The sequence below is a fragment of the Phyllopteryx taeniolatus genome, chromosome 5 (genome assembly GCF_024500385.1).
Source record: "Phyllopteryx taeniolatus isolate TA_2022b chromosome 5, UOR_Ptae_1.2, whole genome shotgun sequence".
Taxonomy (NCBI): Eukaryota; Metazoa; Chordata; class Actinopteri; order Syngnathiformes; family Syngnathidae; genus Phyllopteryx; species Phyllopteryx taeniolatus.
The window spans coordinates 3545094-3566625 of NC_084506.1; the positions used below are offsets into that span (position 1 = coordinate 3545094).

The window sequence follows — 21532 nt, forward strand, 5'->3', positions numbered from 1 at the left end:
ATAATAAATCGGGAAAATTCCTTGCGAACCAACTTCAGCGCAATAAAGAAAAGTCATTAATTGCAGCCATTCAAGATTCAAACGGCAACAGTACACAGTCACCGTGAGAAATGAAATGTTTTACAATTTTTATCGCAGCTTATACGCATCTTTGAACAACCCAGATCAAAAAGAAATTTAAACTTTTATTAAGGATCTAAACATCCCTCAATTAATATACAAATTAAAGACAGCCTTGATGTTCCTTTAACCATCACAGAATTACATAATGCATTAAAAAATATGCAACCGGGACTGGCGCCTGGCCCGGACGGAATCCCTGTTGAATTCATTAAACATTTTTGGCCAATACTAGCGCCTTTATTTTTCAGAACAGTCAATGAGATAAAGGATAAAGGTAGACTTAGTAGCCATATGAACACAGCTTCAATTAAGTTATTACTAAAGCCAGGTAAAGACCCCACTCTCCCAGCAAATTATTGGCCCTTATCACTGATTAATGTAGATATTAAGATTATCTCGAAAGCCCGTGCAGCGAGACTTGAAAAGGTACTTCCGTCGATCATCCACTATGACCAGACAGGCTTCATTAAAGGTACAAGTTCCACAAATAATGTCAGACGTCTGTTGAATTTAATAAGGATGTCACAGCGTAAAAATCTAAACGCAATTATCATGTCACTTGACGCAGAGAAAGCTTTCGATAAAGGTAACTGGGCTTTCCTGTTTGCAAAGGGGGAAGGGTGCGTGTGAAGGAGGACGCTAAAGGCAGGCCCCCAGTAGGTATATAGTGCCGGTATGTGCATTGTGCAAAACAACATCGGTTTTGCTAAGGACCCCCGAAAATGACTGCGGTCAAGCCAGCCTCCACTCGTAAAGTAGCAATCAAGCCAGCCGACCCTAATTTTGTTCAGACTAGGTATTACAGTAATAGGTCGCCAACTCGCGGCAAAAGCCACCTTCAAAACAAAACCAGCAAGGTTAATTTGAATCTTGAGATGCATTAAAAATGTAGTTTATGTGATATCTTGTGAAAAAAAAATGGTAATGAACTGCATTTACATAGCACTTTATCTACACCATCACAGTGCCCAAAGCGCTTCACAAAGCCTCACATTCATACACACCTTCATAAACCAATGGGCGACGGCTGCCATGCAAGGCACTGCCAGGCCTACTGGGAGCAAATTAGGGTTCAGAACCTGTTCTACCTACTGAGCCAAAGCCACCCCAACATAATCCCATTGAATCTGAGGCTTTGTACAGCGCTTTGGGCACTGTGATGATGTAGATAATGTGCTATATAAGTGCAGTCCATTTAGCATTTATTTTTCCTAAAATATCAAATAAACTACATTTTTTAATGTATCTCAAGATTCAAATTAATTTTGTTGGTTGCATTCCTTAACCGAAGAGCACTGACGTCCGTTGGGATTGGGAATCTTTTATTTTGAAGGTGGCTTTCGCCGCGAGTTGGCGACCTATTACCGTAATCCCTAGTATGAACAAAATTAGGGGCGGCTGGCTTGACTGCTACTTTACGAGTGGAGGCTGGCTTGACCGCAGTCGAAAATGGCACCTACGAAGAGACACACTTACGAAGCACAGTTTAAACTGCAAGCTATCAGTTACGCGGAGGAACATGGGAATCAAGCAGCCTGAGAGAATTCAAGATCAACGAATCCATGGTTCGCAAGTGGAGGAAGCAGGAAAACGATCTTCGCCAAGTCTAGAAGATGAAGCTGAGTATCCGCGGAAACAAGGCGAGCAATGGATTAATCAACTCCAACCGCTGGACATCGGTATATACAGGGCGTTCAAAGTGAAGTTGCGAGCGGCGTGGGAGCGAATGGATGACAGATGGCGAACACAGCTTTACTAAGAATAGGAGGCAGCGCCGGGCGAGTTACGCCACAATTTGTGAATGGATTGTGGATGCTTGGGCTAAAGTGTCTGCTTGCACTGTTGTTCGAGCTTTCGTAAAAGCCGCCATAATTTCTGAGGAGCCGCACGGCAACGAGACTGACTCAGACAATGTCGAGAGGAAACCTCCCGTGTTTGATGGAGAACTTTCCCAGCTGTTCATTTCGGATACAGAAGATGAGGACTTTGATGGATTTGGGGATGAGGATTGATCAAAAAATACACATTTTAGATCGGTTTGCATGGTGTAAAGTTACACATGCATGCTGTGGGGATCTTCTCCTCTTGTTCCTGTGTTTGCTGTTCCGGAATCTGTGGGGGCGGGATTTTTTTTACTCCTTCCTGATCTCGGGGGTGGGGAGGGGACCACTGCCTCCTGGGGAGTAGTGGTGGTGTGATGGTGACTCGCCCATGTTCCGTCTGGGTCCCCCGCTCTGGCTGCTGGTGGGGGCGGTGGGGGTCCCCTGTCGCTCCTCGGGCCTGCTTCCTCCTCTTCTCTCCGTTCCTTGCATCCCACTGCAGTCGCCTCTTCCCGTGGCGGTCCCCTGCGGGCTGTGGGGCCAGCTGTGGGCTTCTTTTCCCTGCCTGGTTTGGGGGGGGGTCCACCTCCCACGGTCAGGGGCGGGTAGTGGGTGCTGGCGGGGGTGTGTGTGTGGGTTGGGGGCGGGGTTGGTGCTGGAGGTCTGGGAGGGATGGCCCTCTTCATCGGTGGTTGTCTGGCCTAATGGGCCCGACCTCCAGGAGCCATGCCTCTTAATCACTCACTCAGCACACACTCACACCATTCACTGTATATATTTTTCTCACTAAACACATCTCGGCACATACACATATCAAAGAGTTCCTGGGGGACTAGCATGGGATCGGGAGGGTGTGGGTGTCTGATCGGGTTTCAGCACGTCTGTTCACTGGGTGGCCGGTTGCCCGGGAGCCCCAGTGGGGCCGGCGGACCGCCTTGGGTCCCTTAATGTGGGACGTGTCCCGTCCACCGGGCTGCTCTCCGGTGGACCCCTGGGCCTGATCCCGCCCCTCGATTGATTGGGTGGGGTCCTCAACCGCTGCGGTGCGGCCACAGCAATTACAGGACACTTCTGTCAGTCTTTGTGCATGTAAAACGGTACCAATTCAGTTGCATGTATCCGCAGACACACACCCTTAGGACTCTTTCACTGGGTGTGGGGTCACACACTTACTGCGACAAATAACTCATGAATATGCAAATCGCTTGTGCATCCCCTCACTTATACTCTCGTCCTGTAGACATTTTTAATTCACATAATTAATGCCACCACACTTCAGTTGTACAGTCGGGTTCACGACCCTTGTCCTGCATGCTTCTTCTCCTATCCTTGTCCTGTTCTATCTTGTCCTGTTCTTCCCTCACAGGCTGTAGCACTGCAGCCCCATGCAACACTCATATTTAATGTTTCATTGTTGTAGATAATGTAATGATTTACTTTTCATGAAAGGGATACAGCCGAACAGGACAAAAAAAAAAAAAAAAAAGCAAATAAGACAATTTTGAATAGTTTTGAAACACAGCAAATATTATTGATGGACAAAATGAATAGTTTAGAGCATTGGTGGGCAAACTACAGCCCGCGGTCCACATCCGGCCCATTGATAATTTCAGTCCGACCCACCAAAGATTGGTTCAGAATCGCCCAAATCATCATGCCTTTATATTTATTTACTTATTATTATTGTTGTTATTATTATTATTATTTTTGATAAGTAACCATCTGGTCCTGGATTGGTCCGCCTGTCAAATTTTAAAAGTCACAGTGGCCCCTGAGCCAAAAACTTTACCCACCCCTGGTTTAGGGCCTATAACAGACCCATGGGGGATCCCATGACTAAGCAGCTGTGGTTACACAAGTAGCTTACCACCACTGGGTGTGACTGTGGGATTAATCAATAATTGCGTGTAATAATAAATGTGCAATTGTAAAGCAACTTTGAGTGGCTAGAAAATTGCTATATACGCGTAATCCATTATTATTATAAAACGTGCATTCACATCACACTCACAATTACGCCGACTGACAATTTTGTGTTTTCGATTACCCTACCTTCATGTTTTTGTACTGTCGGAAAAAAACAGAGTACCTGGAGAAAACCCACACATGCATGGGCCTAAGAACACTCAAATTCCCCACAGGAAGGCCAGAGCCCAGGTTTGAATGCATGATCACCGAACTGTGAGGCAGAGGTGCCAAACCATTCGGCCACCATTCCACCACGTAGCCTACTTGTCAAAAAATATTGAAATGGGCCTATGGCACCTTCCTTTTCACAATATTTCTGGTTTTTCAAATATAATGTTTTGCCTTCCATGCAAAAATTAATATCTGCCTGTAACATAAATTAATATTTTGATCCTACTGAAGGTCAACAATGCATGAACAAGAAAGAATAAATGTATTCCTCAAAACAGAGAAATACAGTGCTTTTTTTTTTTTTTTAAACAAATGCCTAGTCTATAATGTCATCAAAAGGTTTAGAGAATCTGGGGAAATCACTGCATGTAAGCAGCAAGGCCAAAAACCAACATTGGTGCCCGTGACCTTCGATCCCTCAGGTGGCACTGCAGCAAAAACCAACATCATTGTGTAACGGATATCACCACATGGGCTCAGGAACACTTCAGAAAACCAATGTCAGTAAATACAGTTCGGCGCTACATCCGTAAGTGCAACTTGAAACTCTACTATGCAAAGCAAACGCCATTTATCAACAACAACCAGAAACGCCACCGGCTTCTCTGGGCCCAAGCCCAGTTGTTGTTAAAAGAAAAGGTGATGTAACACAGTGGTAAACATGACCCTGTCCCAGTTTTTTTAAATGTGTTGCAGCCATAAAATTCTAAGTTAATGATTATTTGCTAAAAACAATCACGTTTATCAGTTTGAACATTAAATATCTTGTCTTTGTAGTGTATTCAATTAAATATAGGTTGAACATGATTTGCAAATCATTGTATTCTGTTTTTATTTATGTCCCAACTTCATTGGAATTGGGGTTGCATAAACAAACAACCATTTGTACTCACATTTACACCTATGGGCAATTTAGAGTCTTCCATTAACCCTACCATGCATGTTTTTGGGATGTGGGAGGAAACCGTAGTACCTGGAGAAAACCCACGCAGGCACTGGGAGAACATGCAAACTCCACACAGGCGAGGCCAGATTTGTACCGGGGTCCTCAGAACTGTGAGGGAGATTTGCTAACCAGTTGTCCACCGTGCCGCTCAAATGTACATTTCAAATAAAAGGTGATTTTGTTTACATTCAAGTAAAGTTGCAGCTGCATTGACATATTCCTTTATTACCTAAACTTGCTTATTTACCAAAATCCACGCTATCCTGAGCAAACATTCATTTCCTCCTTGTGGAATTGAATCATGTAGGCTTTGCTGTTCTGGGCTCTCAGTTTGGTATTGTGTGAGTTATGGCCATCAGGTTCAGTGGATGGTCGAAGGATTTGTGTTTTATTCGGTAGTGCTACTTAACATTGAAATTTCACACTTTCTGTTAACGCCACAGTCTCACTACAGATGAAACACAACGATTTTAAGACAGCTTCAGGAAGAATACAAAAGTACTGTTCTGTTCATTCATTCTTAAAAGCTCAACTTTGCAAAATTTGAAAAGGGCCATACCGCCCGTATTTTCTCCGGCAAACCATTTCTGCAAATCTCACCGGAAAACAAATGGTTTGATTGGCTCATTATGGTCACCTGATCATGACAGAGGCTCTACCGATGCTGCTTTTAGCTCACAGTCTGTGATAGGGTGAGCTCTGGGAGAAAAAAAACGCCGCATGAAAGGAAACATTATCTTTTATTTAACAGCAATTCAATTGACCATGGATTCGCATGAGACCTTGACTTGGTTCGGACCTGGACAGTGGTCTGCCATTTGAAGAAAATTAAAAAGTAAATTCTTTATTATCTATACTAGGAGCTATTGCTTCCACAAGTTCCATCACTGCTATCAATCTGTGAAATCTATGTGCAAATAATTGTTCTAAAATTTTTGAAAACTGGGGGAGTATAATGAGGGGCTGTTAGGGACATAATTCAGGATAAGCGCTCGCACTTACTATTCAAATGCGTTCATCCACACTACTGAAATGCTCTCATACACAATACTGAAATGTTTTCGCTTATAAACACGTCAACTGCTCTCATAAGCACGAGTGAAACACTCTCATATGCACAACTGAATGCCTTGCTCTCATGAACACTACTCAAACGCTCTTACGTGCGCATGTCAATTGCACTCACGCATGTACTGTATGTCAATGTCACACACGCGCACATGTCAATCGCGCTCTTTGTAGTTTTGTAGGTGGGAGTCTTTCCCATTCTTGCTTGATGTACAACTTTAGTTGCTCTACAGTCCGGGGTCTTTGTTGTCATATTTTGCGCTTCATAATTTGCCACACATTTTCAAAGGGAGACAGCTCTGCACTGCTCAAAGGCCAGTCTTGTACTCACAGTCTTTGACTACGAAGCCACGTTATTGTAACACGCGCAGAATGTGGCCATGGCATTGTCTTATTGAAATAAGCAGGGATGTCCCTGAAAAAGGCGGCACGGTGGCCGACTGGTTAGAGTGTCAGCCTCACAGTTCTGAGGACCCGGGTTCAATCCCCGGCCCCGCCTGTGTGGAGTTTGCATGTTCTCCCCGTGCCTGCGTGGGTTTTCTCCGGGTACTCCGGTTTCCTCCCACATCCCAAAAACATGCATGAATTGGAGACTCTAAATTGCCCGTAGGCATGACTGTGAGTGCGAATGGTTGTTTGCCCGCGACCCTAGTGAGGAGAAGCGGCTCAGAAAATGGATGGATGGATGGATGTCCCTGAAAAAGACGTAAGCATTAATGGTTCCTTCACAGATGTTCAAGTTGCCCATGCCATGGGCACTAACACAGCCCCCATAATATCACAGTCGTGTTGTTTAGTTCAAAAGAACGAATATTTCCAGTGAACGTATTGAACTGAATCAGTTTATGAAATGATTCGTTCTTTGAGTTTAACCGCCGCTGTGAGCAAGTCGGCTGGGAGCAGAAACGGAACTGCTGTAGCATTCTGTCACTCACTTTTGAATCTTCGACGAATGACCAATGAGCAGCCAGGATGCAGATGGCTGGCAGGACTTCAGTCAACGCACTGCCATGTGATTTGTGATTGTCACTCACTTCGGCGAATGACCATTGAGCAGCAAGCGACAGGCAGCACCATGCAGGCAGGGGCGGGACTGAATTGAAATGAATGTACTATTGAACTGAATGTACTGAAGTGTACTGAATGTACTGTTAGCCACAAGTGATTCATCCGTTGAACTTATTCATTCGCGATCCGTTAGACACTAGTGATTTGTTCTTTGAACTTCTTCGTTCACGATCCGCTAAGGAGCGATGTACTAGTACGCTGATTCATGCAGAAGTTCACTGAAAATGGTTCGAATCATGATTCGTTCGCGCAAGGAACGATGGCCTTTGCAGTGAACGTACTCATGAGTGATTTTACCCACTCGTCCTGATGTCCTCGCAGGGATAGGTTTCACTGGCATCCATTTCTTCAGGCTAACGGCTGATGTGGAGTCAGTCAAGCACATGAAAACAAGCACACACATAGGGTGTGGTTCGGACTGTCTCCATAAGCTTAACAGACTACACCTAAAGTCATGAGAGGATATGAGACCGACATAGGATTTAGATTTGTCAGTGCAAGGCAAACTGAAGCGGCAGTAGCAGGGAGTTTAAGGGAGATTTATTTGAAAAGATTAATAAGAAATTTAAACTAACGTATATATTTACACATACATATTATCCTCTCATACACTTTATTTGTTGATATGACAGACATGCGTGTTCAAGGTCGATCAAGCCTACAAGGGAATACATCATATTATATTTATTGTATATAATTGTACAAGTGAATGTTATACATAAATAGGGAAGTGATTCACAACAGTGGGATTTTGTTTTTTTCAGTTGAGCTCATCTGCGCCAAAAGAGAACTGCAGCGTATTTTCACTCATTCTTAAGTTCCGGCGAATGATCAATGAGCAGCCAGCATCAGGCAACACCTCACAGGCAGGGGAGGGACTGAATTGTCACGTTTCAAAGTCATATGTGAATTGGATTAGACCCAAGAGGAGACTGAGGCGGAGGGAGTAGATTTTAGAATGGTTTATTGCGGATTGGCTCTGGGAAGGATATCCAAGGCGAGGTGGTGGACCGTCAGGACAAGGAGTAAGCAGGAAGCAGGAACGTGATGAAGCTTGGGGGCGTGGCTGGAGCAGACAACGATGAGTCATTTGTTCGCGCAAGGAACTACATATTATGCAGTGAATGGAAGCAGTGATTTTAACCATTCACTTTTACTGGCATCCGTTTCTCCAAGCTAACAGCTAATGGTGAGTCAGTCAAAAAAAAATTTTGAAATGTAAATGAATAATACATGTATATATGTACACATACATATCATCCCCTCTGTGTCTCTAATTTAATTATTAAAGCTTTTTGTATTATAATAATAATAATAATAATAATAATAATAATACATTAAACCTATATAGCGCTTCTCAAGACACTTTGCAAAAATCAGATGGCAATAACAGTAAGGTGGGTGAGCAGGAAGCCCGGGTGCTGGTGTCAGTGACGCTGTCCACCGCGGTAAATTGCAGAAAAGTGACGCCGGCCGGCGACAGCCGAGCTGGATGTCAGGGTACGCCGAAGGATATCTGCGGTAGCTGAGTTCGCCGCACGCGTGTTCACGAGTCACAACTGAAGCCGGGTGTTCGAGAGCTTGCTGAGCAAGAGATGGGTAGGTGACAATTTAGCTTAAATTGTTTTAATCTCCACACCTTTCTTACTTTACAATACGTGAAAACAACAACACATAGTGCTTCGTGTGAACGTGAATCTCAGGGATGAATAATTAACTGAATGAGGAAGCACTTCAATGATTCTGTAAAAAAGAACAAAGATTTGGGAACGAATTTTTGAACAAATCTTTTTAACAAACTGATTCTGGTGATACAGTACACTCAAAAGAACTGCCGTGCCCATCACTACATCACAGATGCTGGCTTTTGAGCTTTGTGCTGATAACAATCTGGAAGGTCCTATTCCTCTTTGGCCCGGAGAACACAACTCCCAAGATTTAAAAAAACAACTTGAAATGTGGACTCGTCAGACCACAGCACACTTTTCCAATTTCTGTCAGTCCATCTTGCACCCAGAGAAGGAGGCTGCTTTTCTGGGTGTGTCTGATATATGGCTTTCGCTTTCCATGGTAGTTTTAACTTGCATTTGTAGATGTAGCGATGAACTGTGGTAACTGACAATGGTTTTCTGAAGTGTTCCTGAGGCCTTGTGGCAATATCCTTTTAACAATGATGCCAAATTTTAATGCAGTGCCGTCTGAGGGATCGAAGGTCACGGGCATTCAATGTTGGTTTTCGGCCTTGAGATTTCTGCAGATTCTCTAAATCTTTTGATTATATTATGGACCGGGGGTGGATGAGATTCGCCCATAGTTCCTAAAGGCTCTGGATGTGGTGGGGCTGTCCTGGTTGACACACCTCTGCAACATCGCGTGGATATCGGGGACAGTGCCTCTGGATTGGCAGACTGGGGTGGTGTGTTCCAACTACAGGGAGAAGCCACTCCTCAGCCATCCTGGTAAGGTCTATTCAGGGGTGCTGGAGAGGAGGGTCCATCGGGAAGTCGAACCTCAGATTCAGGAGGAGCAGTGTGGTTTTCGTCTTAGCCGTGGAACAGTGGACCAGCTCTTCACCCTTGGCAGGGTCCTCAAGGGTGCAAGGGAGTTCTGCCAACCAGTCTACATGTGTTTTGTGGACTTGGAGAATGCGTTCGACCATGTCCCTCAGGGAGTCCTGTGGGGGGTGCTTCGGGAGTATGGGGTATGATTCGGGCTGTTTGGTCCCTGTACCTGACCGGTGTCAGAGTTTGGCATTGCCGGCAGTAAGTCGGACTTGTTTCCGGTGAGGGTTGGACTCCGCCAAGGCTGCCCTTTGTCACCGATTCTGTTCATAACTTTTATGGACAGAGTTTCTAGCTGCAGCCGAGGCGTAGCTGGGGTCCGGTTTGGTGGCCTCAGTATTGCATCTCTTCTTTTTGTAGATTATGTGGTTCTGTTGGCTTCATCAAACCGTGATCTCCAACTCTCACTGGAGTGGTTCACAGCTGAGTGTGAAGCGGCTGGGATGAGAATCAGCACCTCCAAATCTGAGACCATGGTTGTCAGTCGGAAAAGGGTGGAGTGCCCTCTCCGGGTCGGGGATGAGATCCTGCCCCAAGTGGAGGAGTTCAAATATCTTGGGGTCTTGTTCATGAGTGAGGGAAGAATGGAACGGGAGATTGACAGGCGCATCGGTGCAGCGTCTGCAGTGATGCGGACTTTGTATCGGTCCATTGTGGTGAAGAAGGAGCTAAGCCGAAAGGCGAAGCTCTCGATTTACCGGTCGATCTACGTTCCTACCCTCACGTATGGTCACGAGCTGTGGGTCGTGACCGAAAGAACAAGATCCCGGATAGAAGCGGCCGAAATTAGATTCCTCCGCAGGGTGTCCGGGTTCTCCCTTAGAGAGAAGCTCGATCATCCGAGAGGGGCTCAGAGTAGAGCCGCTGCTCCTCCGCATTGAGATGAGCCAGATGAGGTGGCTTGGGCATCTGATTAGGATGGCTCCCTGACGTCTCCCTGGTGAGGTGTTCCGGGCACATCCCACCGGGAGGAGACCTCGGGACGACCCAGGACATGCTGGAGAGACTATATCGGCTGGCCTGCAACAGTTGGCCTGGTCTGGGAATGCCTCGGATCCCCTCGGACGAGCTGGTGGAAGTGGCTCGGGAGAGGGAAGTCTGGGCTTCCCTGCTGAGGCTCCTGCCCCTGCGACCCAACATCCACATCCCGGTCACCAGCTCTTCCAGCTCCTTCCCTAAGGTAGGCGCTACCGATCAATGCAAACTAGAACTAGGAGACATTCCAACAGCTTCTTCCCTCTTGCCATCAACTTCTTAAACGGCTAACCTACAATTCCATTGCAACATGCTGCCAATTTTATTTATTTTTTGTCTTGAGTTTGTTGTCACATTTCTGTCCGGCCAATTATACATTTGCATATCTGTTGTTGACCAATACTGGCCACTCATGCCAGAGTAGCATCTGCACCACTTGCACACTGACTGAGGAGTATCTGCAACATTTGCACAATCGACATTGTCCCAGATTATCGCGCTACTAGTCACTTTAAACTGCATACACTCCTTGAAGTCTCTGTGCCCTTTGTACAATGTTCATTGCACTGGACTATTGCTACATCAGTCATTCAAACTGCTCTAAGTGCTAGAGGACTTGCATCTTTTGCAAAAATGCCCCCCAAAAATTAAAAATGTACCGGTGACTGTTACAATATTTGCAAAAAATACAACAACGCTCATCAGTTTGAACATTAAATATCTTGGCTTTTGTATTCTCTTCAATTTAGTATAGGTTGAAAAGGATTTCCAAATCATTGTACTCTGTTTTTATTCATGTTTCACACAATGTCCCAACTTAATTGGAATTGGGGTTTCTATTATCAATATAAATATATATCATTATTATATTGTATGGTAGAATAAATACATGTATATATTATATAAGTATAGGAGTTGTTTTTATGGTTGTTTTTTCTTGTTTGTTGTAGTTGGTCTTTTTTTTTTTTATTGAAATCCAAGATACTGCTGTTACTGATGTAATCATTTGTATTATTTTATTAGTGTATATATAGGAAAACGGTATTTACACATGTATATTATTATTATTACTATCATCATCATGGTACTATTTTGATGTTCTATTGAGTAATTGTTATATAGGAGCAAAGGAAGTAGTGATAGTGTCATGATTAGGGTTTTTTAATGCACTGGAGGCAAGGAAGTGGAGGACCCAAGTGCAGGGAAGCAGAGAGGCAAGGTAGGAGTGCAGGAGTCTCACTAATGATATTTAATTCCAAAAACAAAAAAGGAAAACAAGGATCATGGAAAATCTAAATACTAAATTAACAAAGTCCAAAATTTAAACACAAAGTAACAAAGAAACACTTGAGTAAACTAAAAACAAGAAACAAGGGGTGACTGGTGAAATAACTGAGCAACACAACTGGCGACTATGACGTGACAGACAATGAACTGACAAGAACTGAAAGAAACCCTCCATCCATCCATTTTCTGAGCCGCTTCTCCTCACAAGGGTCGCGGACGTGCTGGAGCCTATCCCAGCTATCATTGGGCACCCCGCGGTACACTCTGAACTGGTTGCCAGCAAATCGCAGGGCACATACAAACAAACAACCATTCGCACTCACATTCACACTTACGGGCAATTTAGAGTTGTCAATTAACCTACCATGCATGTTTTTCGGATGTGGGAGAAAACCGGAGTGCCCGGAGAAAACCCACGCAGGCACGGGGAGAACATGCAAACTCCACACAGGCGGGGCCAGGGATTGAACCCCGGTCCTCAGAACTCTGAGGCAGACACTCTAACCAGTCGTCCACTGTGCCGCCATGAAAGAAACCAGGGAACTAAATACAGACTGACGAGACAACGAGGAATACCTGGACAGGACACGAGTTTGATGTTTAAAAACATCAGTAGTCTGTGGGGAGTTTGGGTGGCATACAAAAGCCCCGAATCTGCAGAGAAAAAGGCCTGATCACCCATGGTAATTTGCCCAGGGGGGGAGCAGGTCCAAGGTGAAGAGGGTGGGGCCCAGCATCAAGCCCTGAGAGACACCACAGGTGACCTTGTGGGTGTGGGACATTGCTTTGCACAGGGCAATGTGGTTGGTTCAATCGGTCAGATATGAGGTGATCCAGATGTGTACGTTTTCTGAAAGTCCAATGGTGTATGGCACGGAGTGTAGGAGGATATTGTGATCAACCGTATCAAAAGCAGCTGTTAGGTCCAGGAGGATGAAGCAGTGGGAAGTTGGAACCAGTGTTTGTTGCCATCAGGATGTTGTTGTTGACACTGACCGAGGCTGTTAAAGTGTTATGGCCAGGGCGCAAACCAGACTGAAACTTCTCAACAAGGTTATTGTGTTTTAGGTGATCCTGAAGTTGTGCTGCAACCTCTTTTTTGCCCCAAACCTTTGACACAAATGTAAGATGGTAAATGGGCCTGTCGTTGGAAAGGACTTCTGGATCCTTTGTGGGGGTTTTCAGTTGTGGTCTGACAACAGCAGCTTTTAGCACACATGGGCTAAGGCCAGGTTAGGAGGACGTGGTTTATGATTTTGGTGATGACTGGAGAGATGGCAGCGATGTTAGCCTTCAGCACGGCTGAAGCGAGAGGGTCTAGTGGTCAGGTGGACAACCGTATTTTTCTGACAACGTCCCTGCGCCTCTTCTTGTGTGACAACTGATAAGGAGCACAGAGACTGGACATCATGAATTGCCATGTCCTCATCAGCAAATAGCTTCTGAAGGGCAGAGAGCTTTGGCATCTTCTAGAAACAAGAAGAAAAACAGACAATCACAGGAGATGGCCAAAAGTTAAAATTAAGTTGTTTAGAAAATGAATTGGGTTTGGGGGACGGGATGTCGTTGTATTTTTGGTGTTGGAGATTTTGAATTGGGCCACTCTTGGCTCTGTAACGTCCACAGGGGGAGGTGTATTTCCAGCCTTTGCGTACTGTAGAGGTGTAACAATTATTTCAATAATCGACAACTAATCGATTATCAAATTAATCTACTACTATGATAATCGATTACTCATTTAAGGACGTTTAAGTTTCTAAATCATCTACTTTCAGGCTGTCAACAGTAAATTTTCTCAGACTTCGCTAGTCCTCCATGAAAGAAGATTGATTATATTTGAGTGTAATCAAAAAAAGACATTTGAAAACATCTCCTTTTACTTTTGAAAAAGAAAATTCTAAATGTTTGCCCGTTTTCGGACGTTGCGGACCAAACCAGTAACTCAACAATTATCATTGTCTTTGAGCATTTTCTGCACTATCAATTTAAAATAATGTCCTGTTTTTAAATAAAGGGATGGAAAATGAAAATGTTGTTGTCATCCGATTCATTGATCAAGAAATAATCGATTATAAAAATAATTGTTAGTTTCAACCCTAGCCTACTGTATATTGCACCTTGCACTATTGGCATCAATTTGAAAAAGTGGAGCCACGATTTTGACCTCCATGGCATTTTTTATTTCCAGTTCGACAACACGCAACTACAGTAAATATGCAGTTCACAACACGTACACCCCATCAGTGGTCACCGGTATGTAGGTATTTCTTTCTGCATGGTGCAGCAACGTGTAACGTAACAGCCTTTTACCGGCTTGATCACGTGATTAATCTCTAGATATCAAAACCTGGAACCGAAAGACAAGGCATACTTCAATACTCTGTATCCCAGAGCATTTGGGTCGGTACCATAAAGGATACTCAGCCCAGAATGTAATGATGACAGTGATTATGGTGAAACCTCAAGTTTTTGTACAACCTTTCGAAAATTTGACAAATTGTGGTCATTTTAACACCCCATTTTAAGCCGTTTTAAAGAGTTGGAATTTGGATTTTCTATTATACAAACAGCGTCAGCCTCACAATTCTGAGGACCCGGGTTCAATCCCCGGCTCCGCCTGTGTGGAGTTTGCATGTTCTCCCCGTGCCTGCGTTGGTTTTCTCCGGGCACTCTGGTTTCCTCCCACATCCCAAAAACATGCGTTAATTGGAGACTCTAATATTGCCCGTAGGTGTGACTGTGAGTGCGAATGGTTGTTTGTTTGTATGTGCCCTGCGATTGGCTGGCAGCCAGTTCAGGGTGTACCCCGCCTCCTGCCCGATGACAGCTGGGATAGGCTCCAGCACGCCCGCGACCCTCGTGAGGAGAAGCGGCTCAGAAAATGGATGGATGGATACAAACAGCCAATAAAGACATCCATCTATCCATTTTAAACACCACTTAACCTCACGAGACAACTATGTAGCAATTGACATTTTAGTCTTAAAATAAAAGGAAATTATGGCCATTCTTGTTGACATTCAAAGGGGTTATTAATTCATGGAAATAAAACTTTTCATAATATAACTGCTTTCATATCGCTCACATGACTGTATGTAAATATTATGTTTTCTTTTCCTCTAGTGGAACTAAAAGAGCACCTTCAGAGTTTTGTAGATGAGATGAACGGTCAGCATGGACCTGAGTTCATCAAAGTGGTCCATCATGACAAACAGGAAGGACTGATCAGGTCCAGAGTCAGTGGATGGAGGGTTGCTTCAGCACCTGTGGTCGCTCTATTTGATGCACATGTGGAATTCAACACTGGGTGGTGAGTTTGGGTTAACACACTTTTAATGTGAAAAACGTACCCTTGTAATTCTGTGCTTCAATTTAAGTTTAGGAGGAAAATACAAATATAAAAATCCTAAATAAAGTCAGGCACGGGAGGAAGGAGGATAAAAGGAGGGGGCTGGGGGAACTGGGGGGGTAGGGCCAGCATGTCCGCAAACTAAACTATTCAAGTGAAAATGTGTTTAGAGTCCTGAACACAACCCCCCTGGAAAGTTCAGAAGCTAAGAAGAATCTGCCCTCGGCACCAGTTTCACTGAGGGAGATTAAATTTTTCAATGTTAATGTCTATCATGACAGGATGTATGAAAAAGCACCCATGCACAAACTTCCATCCATTCATTCTCAACATCGCTTATTCTGGTTAGGGTCATGGGGTGCTGGAGCCTATCCCAGCAGACAAACGGCGGACTACACCCTGAACTGGTCGCCAGTCAGTCACAGGGCACATATTGACATGGACATGTGTATTAATATTTATCTGATTCCTAAATCATAACATGTTTCACAAAGTGATAGATTTTTTATTTTTTATGTCACAATTGTCTATCATTAGTTTGTCATGTCCTCTTCAATATTTTGTGCAGCTAGCCATTACCTGCGGTTTTATGATGGCAAAAGTTTGGACTCTGGAACAAATTACTGCGAATATAATTGATCTCGATGGGAAATTATATTTTGAAAGTGGGGGGGGGGGGGGGGGGGGGAACGAATCGAAACGAATCTAAAGCTACTTGGCCCTGTGTGATTGCACCTTTGGACGTTTTGAGCTTTGGAAGATCACTGTATACATTAATGCCTTTAATATTTATAGACCTCAGTACAAATTTACCTTGCAATGAATGAACAGTAGAAAGGCAAAAGACCCCTTCATGGCTGTGGTGTTGGTTCTTTGTAGTTTTAAAAGATGCCTCTGGGGCAGGTGAACTGATTTTCCGTGCATCTCACTTGGGACACACTTTTTTGCAGCTTCTAGCAGTTTGTTCCAAAAGACTAAAATGAACAGTTAATATTTGTGTTTTCTAAAGATCAATAGTATTTTCATCACAATGACTATATATGATCTTCAGAATGGAGGTATTTTAATGTATATCTACATTATTGTGCCACTTTCAAATTGGGGGGGAAAAAGGGTATTTACTCTATACAAAACTTGGTCAGATATTTTGTCTGAATGAGCCACCATTTAAACGCAAAATACTTAACAATATCATATTAACTTGCTTTATAACATTATTTTTGGAATGTGCGAGAAAACCAAAGTATACAGAGAAAAAAAAAAAAAAAAACACACACAAGAATAACAAGTAAATACGACGTTACACTGGCCCGAACTGAGATTTCAAGCTCCATTACAACCTAAGCTTTTTTAATAATAATTTCCTTTTGGAACTTTTTGTCAATTGCAAAACGAAAAACAACAACAACAACAAAAAACTTATAAACTGATGATGAATGAAGAGTTGAACCCTTTGCCATATATGAACTTGATGTGTCACATTTAGTATGTTTAGTTGAACAGCGACTAATCAAATTATTAATGGCTTATCAGTCGATTAGTGTGATTTTCTAGGTTTTCAACGGTATCAGTTTGTCTTTGGGGGCTGTTGCATTGTTCATTTGTCTTCAGGGTTCATAACTACATCATTAAGATTTACAGGACACATGTCAAATTGACCATACGTAATGTGTTCAGTTTAGTGCTGGTTATTCCAGTCTGGCATATTTAGATCTAATTTCTTTATAATATAACGGCGACAACTAATAGGGCTAGAAACAGCTGTGTCACACACCAAGATTAGATTACAGCAACTGTATTTCTCAATAAAGATAATGGCTGCAGATATAAGTATTTTTCATCTGCATTGTTTTGTTGCCATAACTGTAACCAACTGAGCATCATTTATTATTAAGAAGTGGTAGATTTTTGAATTATTGATTGAATTAAATTTGGCTAAATCAAAGTATACCAAGTACCCGTTTCTAGTTTTGTCTGTTGTTTATCATCCCACAGGTCAGAGCCAGTTCTTCAGCGAATAAAAGAGGACCGTACTCGGGTGGTGTCTCCATCTTTTGACAATATCAAATATGACACATTTGAGATGGAAGAGTACCCGTTGTCTGCTCAGGGATTCGACTGGGAGCTTTGGTGTCGATACCTCAACCCACCCAAGTCTTGGTGGACGCTGCGCAACCACACAGCTCCTATCAGGTAAAAACCTGAGTCCTGAGAGAGAATGAATGTGTTAATATAAAGGACTTCACAGGGTGTAGCACTGCTTTGTCAGTACACATATATAATGAATAAAATCAAAGTCCTAACTCACTGCAGTCCATTTCCATTTCAGACATTTAAACAAAACATTTTTATTTTTTATTATTTTAAAGTGGACTATTGTAATGTTCGTACATTTTTGAAAAACAAATGCAAATATTGGGCAGCTGTATACATGTACAGTACACCGTAGCCACGGGGATCAATTCTGAATGTGAATACTCTGGTACATATTCAAGGTAATCATTTTATATGTGTAATTAAATGTTTGATTTACAAATATGCAGTAAACAAAGACCCAGACAAATCAATTTCTGAGGAACAGTACATTACAAATAGAATTGGTTAATGAAGACTCATAGCTGTGAGACATTTTTATGTATAAAAGGGCAAATAGTAAAAGTAATCAGTGAAAGGGTATGTGTCATGACTGTTTAACCCCTTTTTGTATTCAAAATCTGTGTTTACCCTTTTCTCTTTTCAGGAGTCCCGCTCTTATTGGATGCTTTGTGGTCGACAGGAAGTTCTTTGAGGAAATTGGCCTACTCGACGAGGGGATGGAAATTTACGGAGGGGAAAATGTGGAGCTTGGCATCAGGGTGAGTTCGTGCATATCAGCCTGCATCCAATCATGGCCACCACCTAACAACAATTTGCACTTAGCAACTAAAGCATCGTTTTCAAATGCTGAAAATAAACTTTAGTTCAGAAGCATATGCAGTCCTCAGAATACACAATCAGGTATGCTGAAAGGAAACATTTCCAGCATGCAGATTTAAGACAATGACCTTTCTTTGAAAGAATGAGGGCTTTGTTTCATCCATTTTTAATTCAATCTGACTCAAGCAAGCTGCCTTTTGTAGCTACAATAACATATCAGAGCATAACTTCTGTAATTGCAATACTGTACCCATTGTTTTTTTTTTTATATATATAAATGCCGCAACATTACCCCAACTTTATTGCTTAATGCGTAATTTTGTTGCAGCTTTTGTCTGTACTTTTATGAATGCTCTTCCATCAATTGTTTTCATTTTACTCTCCTTTTATCGGCTTATTTTGGGTTGGAAGTGCGCAAAATGTCATTTTTAGAGCTATTCTAGTTGATCTTTTCCGCCTGGTATTTGAGATGGCCAGAATTCTCATTAATATGCGACATGTACAGTAAATAAGCTTTTCTCTCATTCCCGAAATTAAATATGGAAAACAGTTTGGCTCTTATTGGTCCATATCACGACTTCTGCAAGCGTCTCTAGAAGCTTGACAGCATTCATAGAGACGTGTCATTCGATGACTTACTATCATTATGAAGCACAATTCACCAAGCATTGGATTTTTGGCCATCTCATAAGGACCGTGATCTGAAAGGGGACATGGGTGAAATCTAATAGAGACAGGGATATTTTGAGTCCCTATCTTGAGTAACCGATCCTGTTCATTTGAATTGAACATGCTGCGATTGGCTGGCGACCAGTTCAGTGTGTACCCCGCCTGCCGCCCCAAGATAGCTGGGATAGGCTCCAGCATGCCCATGACCCTAGTGTGGATAAGCGGTACAGAAAATGGAATGGAATGGAATGTTTTTAGAACAGGCTTCACTATTTCATTCACTGTTACATCATAAATTGTGTAAAAAGTTAAAACACAACATACAGTGGGTAAGGAATATTTTCAGACCCCCTTAAATTTTTCACTCTTTGTTATATTGCAGCCAGTTGTTAAAATCATTTAAGTATTTTGTTTTCCTCATTAATGTACACACAGCAGCCCATATTGACAGAAAAAAAATGTCATTGTTGAAATTTTTGATTTATTAAAAAAGAAAAACTGAATTATCACACAGCCATAAGTATTCAGACCCTTTGCTGTGACACTCATATATTTAACTCGGGTGCTGTCCATTTCTTCTGATCCATCACTGAGATGGTTCTACGCCTTCACTGGAGTCCAGCTGTGTTTGATTATACTGATTAGACTTGATTAGGAAAGCCACACCCCTGTCTATATAAGACCTTACAGCTCACAGTGCAGAGCAAATGAGAATCATGAGGTCAAAGGAACTGCACAAAGAGCTCAGAGACAGAATTGTGGCAAGGCACAGATCTGGCCAAGGTTACAAAAAGATTTATGCTGCACTTAAGGTTCATAAGAGCACAGTGGCCTCCATAATCCTGAAATGGAAGACGTTTGGGACGATCAGAACCCTTCCTAGAGCTGGCCATCTGGCCAAACTGAGCAATTGGGGGAGAAGAGCCTTGGTGAGAGAGGTAGAGAAGAACCCAAAGATCACTGTGGCTGAGCTCCAGAGATGCAGTCGGGAGATGGGAGAAAGTTATAGAAAGTCAACCATCACTGCAGCCCTCCACCAGTCGGGGCTTTATGGCAGAGTGGCCCGATGGAAGCCTCTCCTCACTGCAAGACACATGAAAGCCTGCATGGAGTTTGCTAAAAAACACCTGAAAGACTCCAAGATGATGAGAAATAAGATTCTCTGGTCTGATGAGACCAAGGTAGAAATTGTTGGCCTTAATTCTAAGTGGCATGTTTGGAGAAAACCAGGCACTGCTCAAAACCTGTCCAATACAGTCCCAACAGTGAAGCATGGTGGTGGCAGCATCATGCTGTGGGGGTGTTTTTCAGCTGCAGGGACAGGGAGACTGGTTGCAATCAAAGAAAAGATGAATGCGGCCAAGTAGAGGGATATCCTGAACGAAAACCTTCTCCAGAGTTCTCAGAACCTCAGACTGGGACAAAGGTTCACCTTCAAAAAAAGACAATGAACCTAAGCACACAGCAAAAATACCTATGGCGTGGCCTCAGAACAACTCCGTGACTGTTTTTGAATGGCCCAGCCAGAGCCCTGAGTTAAACCCAATTGAGCATCTCTGGAAAGACCTGAAAAGGGCTGCCCACCAACGTTCACCGTCCAACCTGACAGAACTGGAGAGAATCTGCAAGGAGGAATGGCAGATTATCCCCAAATCCAGGCGTGAAAAACTTGTTGCATCATTCCCAAAAAGTCTCATGGCTGCATTAGCTCAAAAGGGTATGAGTGTCACAGCAAAGGGTCTGAATACTTATGGCTGTGTGATATTTCAGTTTTTCTTTTTTAATAAATCTGCAAAAATTTCAACAATTGTGTTTTTTTTCCTGTCAATATGGGGTGCTGTGTGTACATTAATGTGGGAAAAAATGAACTTAAATGATTTTAGTAAATGTCTGCAATATAAAAAAAAGAGTGAAAAATTTAAGGGGGTCTGAATACTTTCCGTATCCACTGTATGTATAGTTTATGGACTCTATTTGCAAGGCATAGCAGTGGCTATGTGGTTTGCAAGTCAACAAACCGGATAGATGTCAAGCTTAAACCATGTTTTATTTTTTAAGACTGCAAACAAGAACAAAGGTAGAAGAGGAGCTGCTGACACAAGCTCAGTTCTTTTACCATATTCATCCATTAATTATCTATATTTCCTATCGTATTACGTAGAAAATAATGGTTGCAAAAATGTTATTTACTTAGGCTTGACCATGTCAAGTTAAACAACACCGGGATCAGTTTTGAAGGAATGATAGTTTATATTTACATACCATAGCAGCTTTTCACTCTCTTCCAATCATTAAAAGTAAACTCAAGTGTTTTGGTACAAAAAGATTGTACTGTATACCAATCTTCTTCTTCTTCTTTTCCTTTCGGCTTGTCCCGTTAGGGGTCGCCACAGCGCGTCATCCTTTGCCATGAGAGCCTATCTCCTGCATCCTCCTCTCGAACACCAACTGCCATCATGTCTTCCCTCACGACATCCATCAACCTTCTCTTTGGTCTTCCTCTAGCTCTCTTGCCTGGCAGCTCCATCCTCATCATCCTTCTACCAATATACTCACTCTCTCTCCTCTGGACGTGTCCAAACCATTGAAGTCTGCTCTCTCTAACTTTGTC

At 43.0% G+C, this 21532-nt stretch overlaps 1 protein-coding gene across 4 annotated transcripts in view; it reads left to right on the top strand.

The window, feature by feature from the left end:
* The window catches only part of LOC133477737 (polypeptide N-acetylgalactosaminyltransferase 18-like), a 200628-nt gene that overhangs the window by 112438 nt on the left and 66658 nt on the right, over positions 1-21532 (top strand). For all 4 annotated transcript variants that reach the window (XM_061772814.1, XM_061772813.1, XM_061772811.1 and 1 more), the window contains exons 4-6: positions 15111-15297; positions 17332-17529; positions 18077-18191. In XM_061772814.1, coding sequence (XP_061628798.1) covers positions 15111-15297; positions 17332-17529; positions 18077-18191 — 500 coding nt within the window. The remainder of the gene's footprint in view (positions 1-15110; positions 15298-17331; positions 17530-18076; positions 18192-21532) is intronic.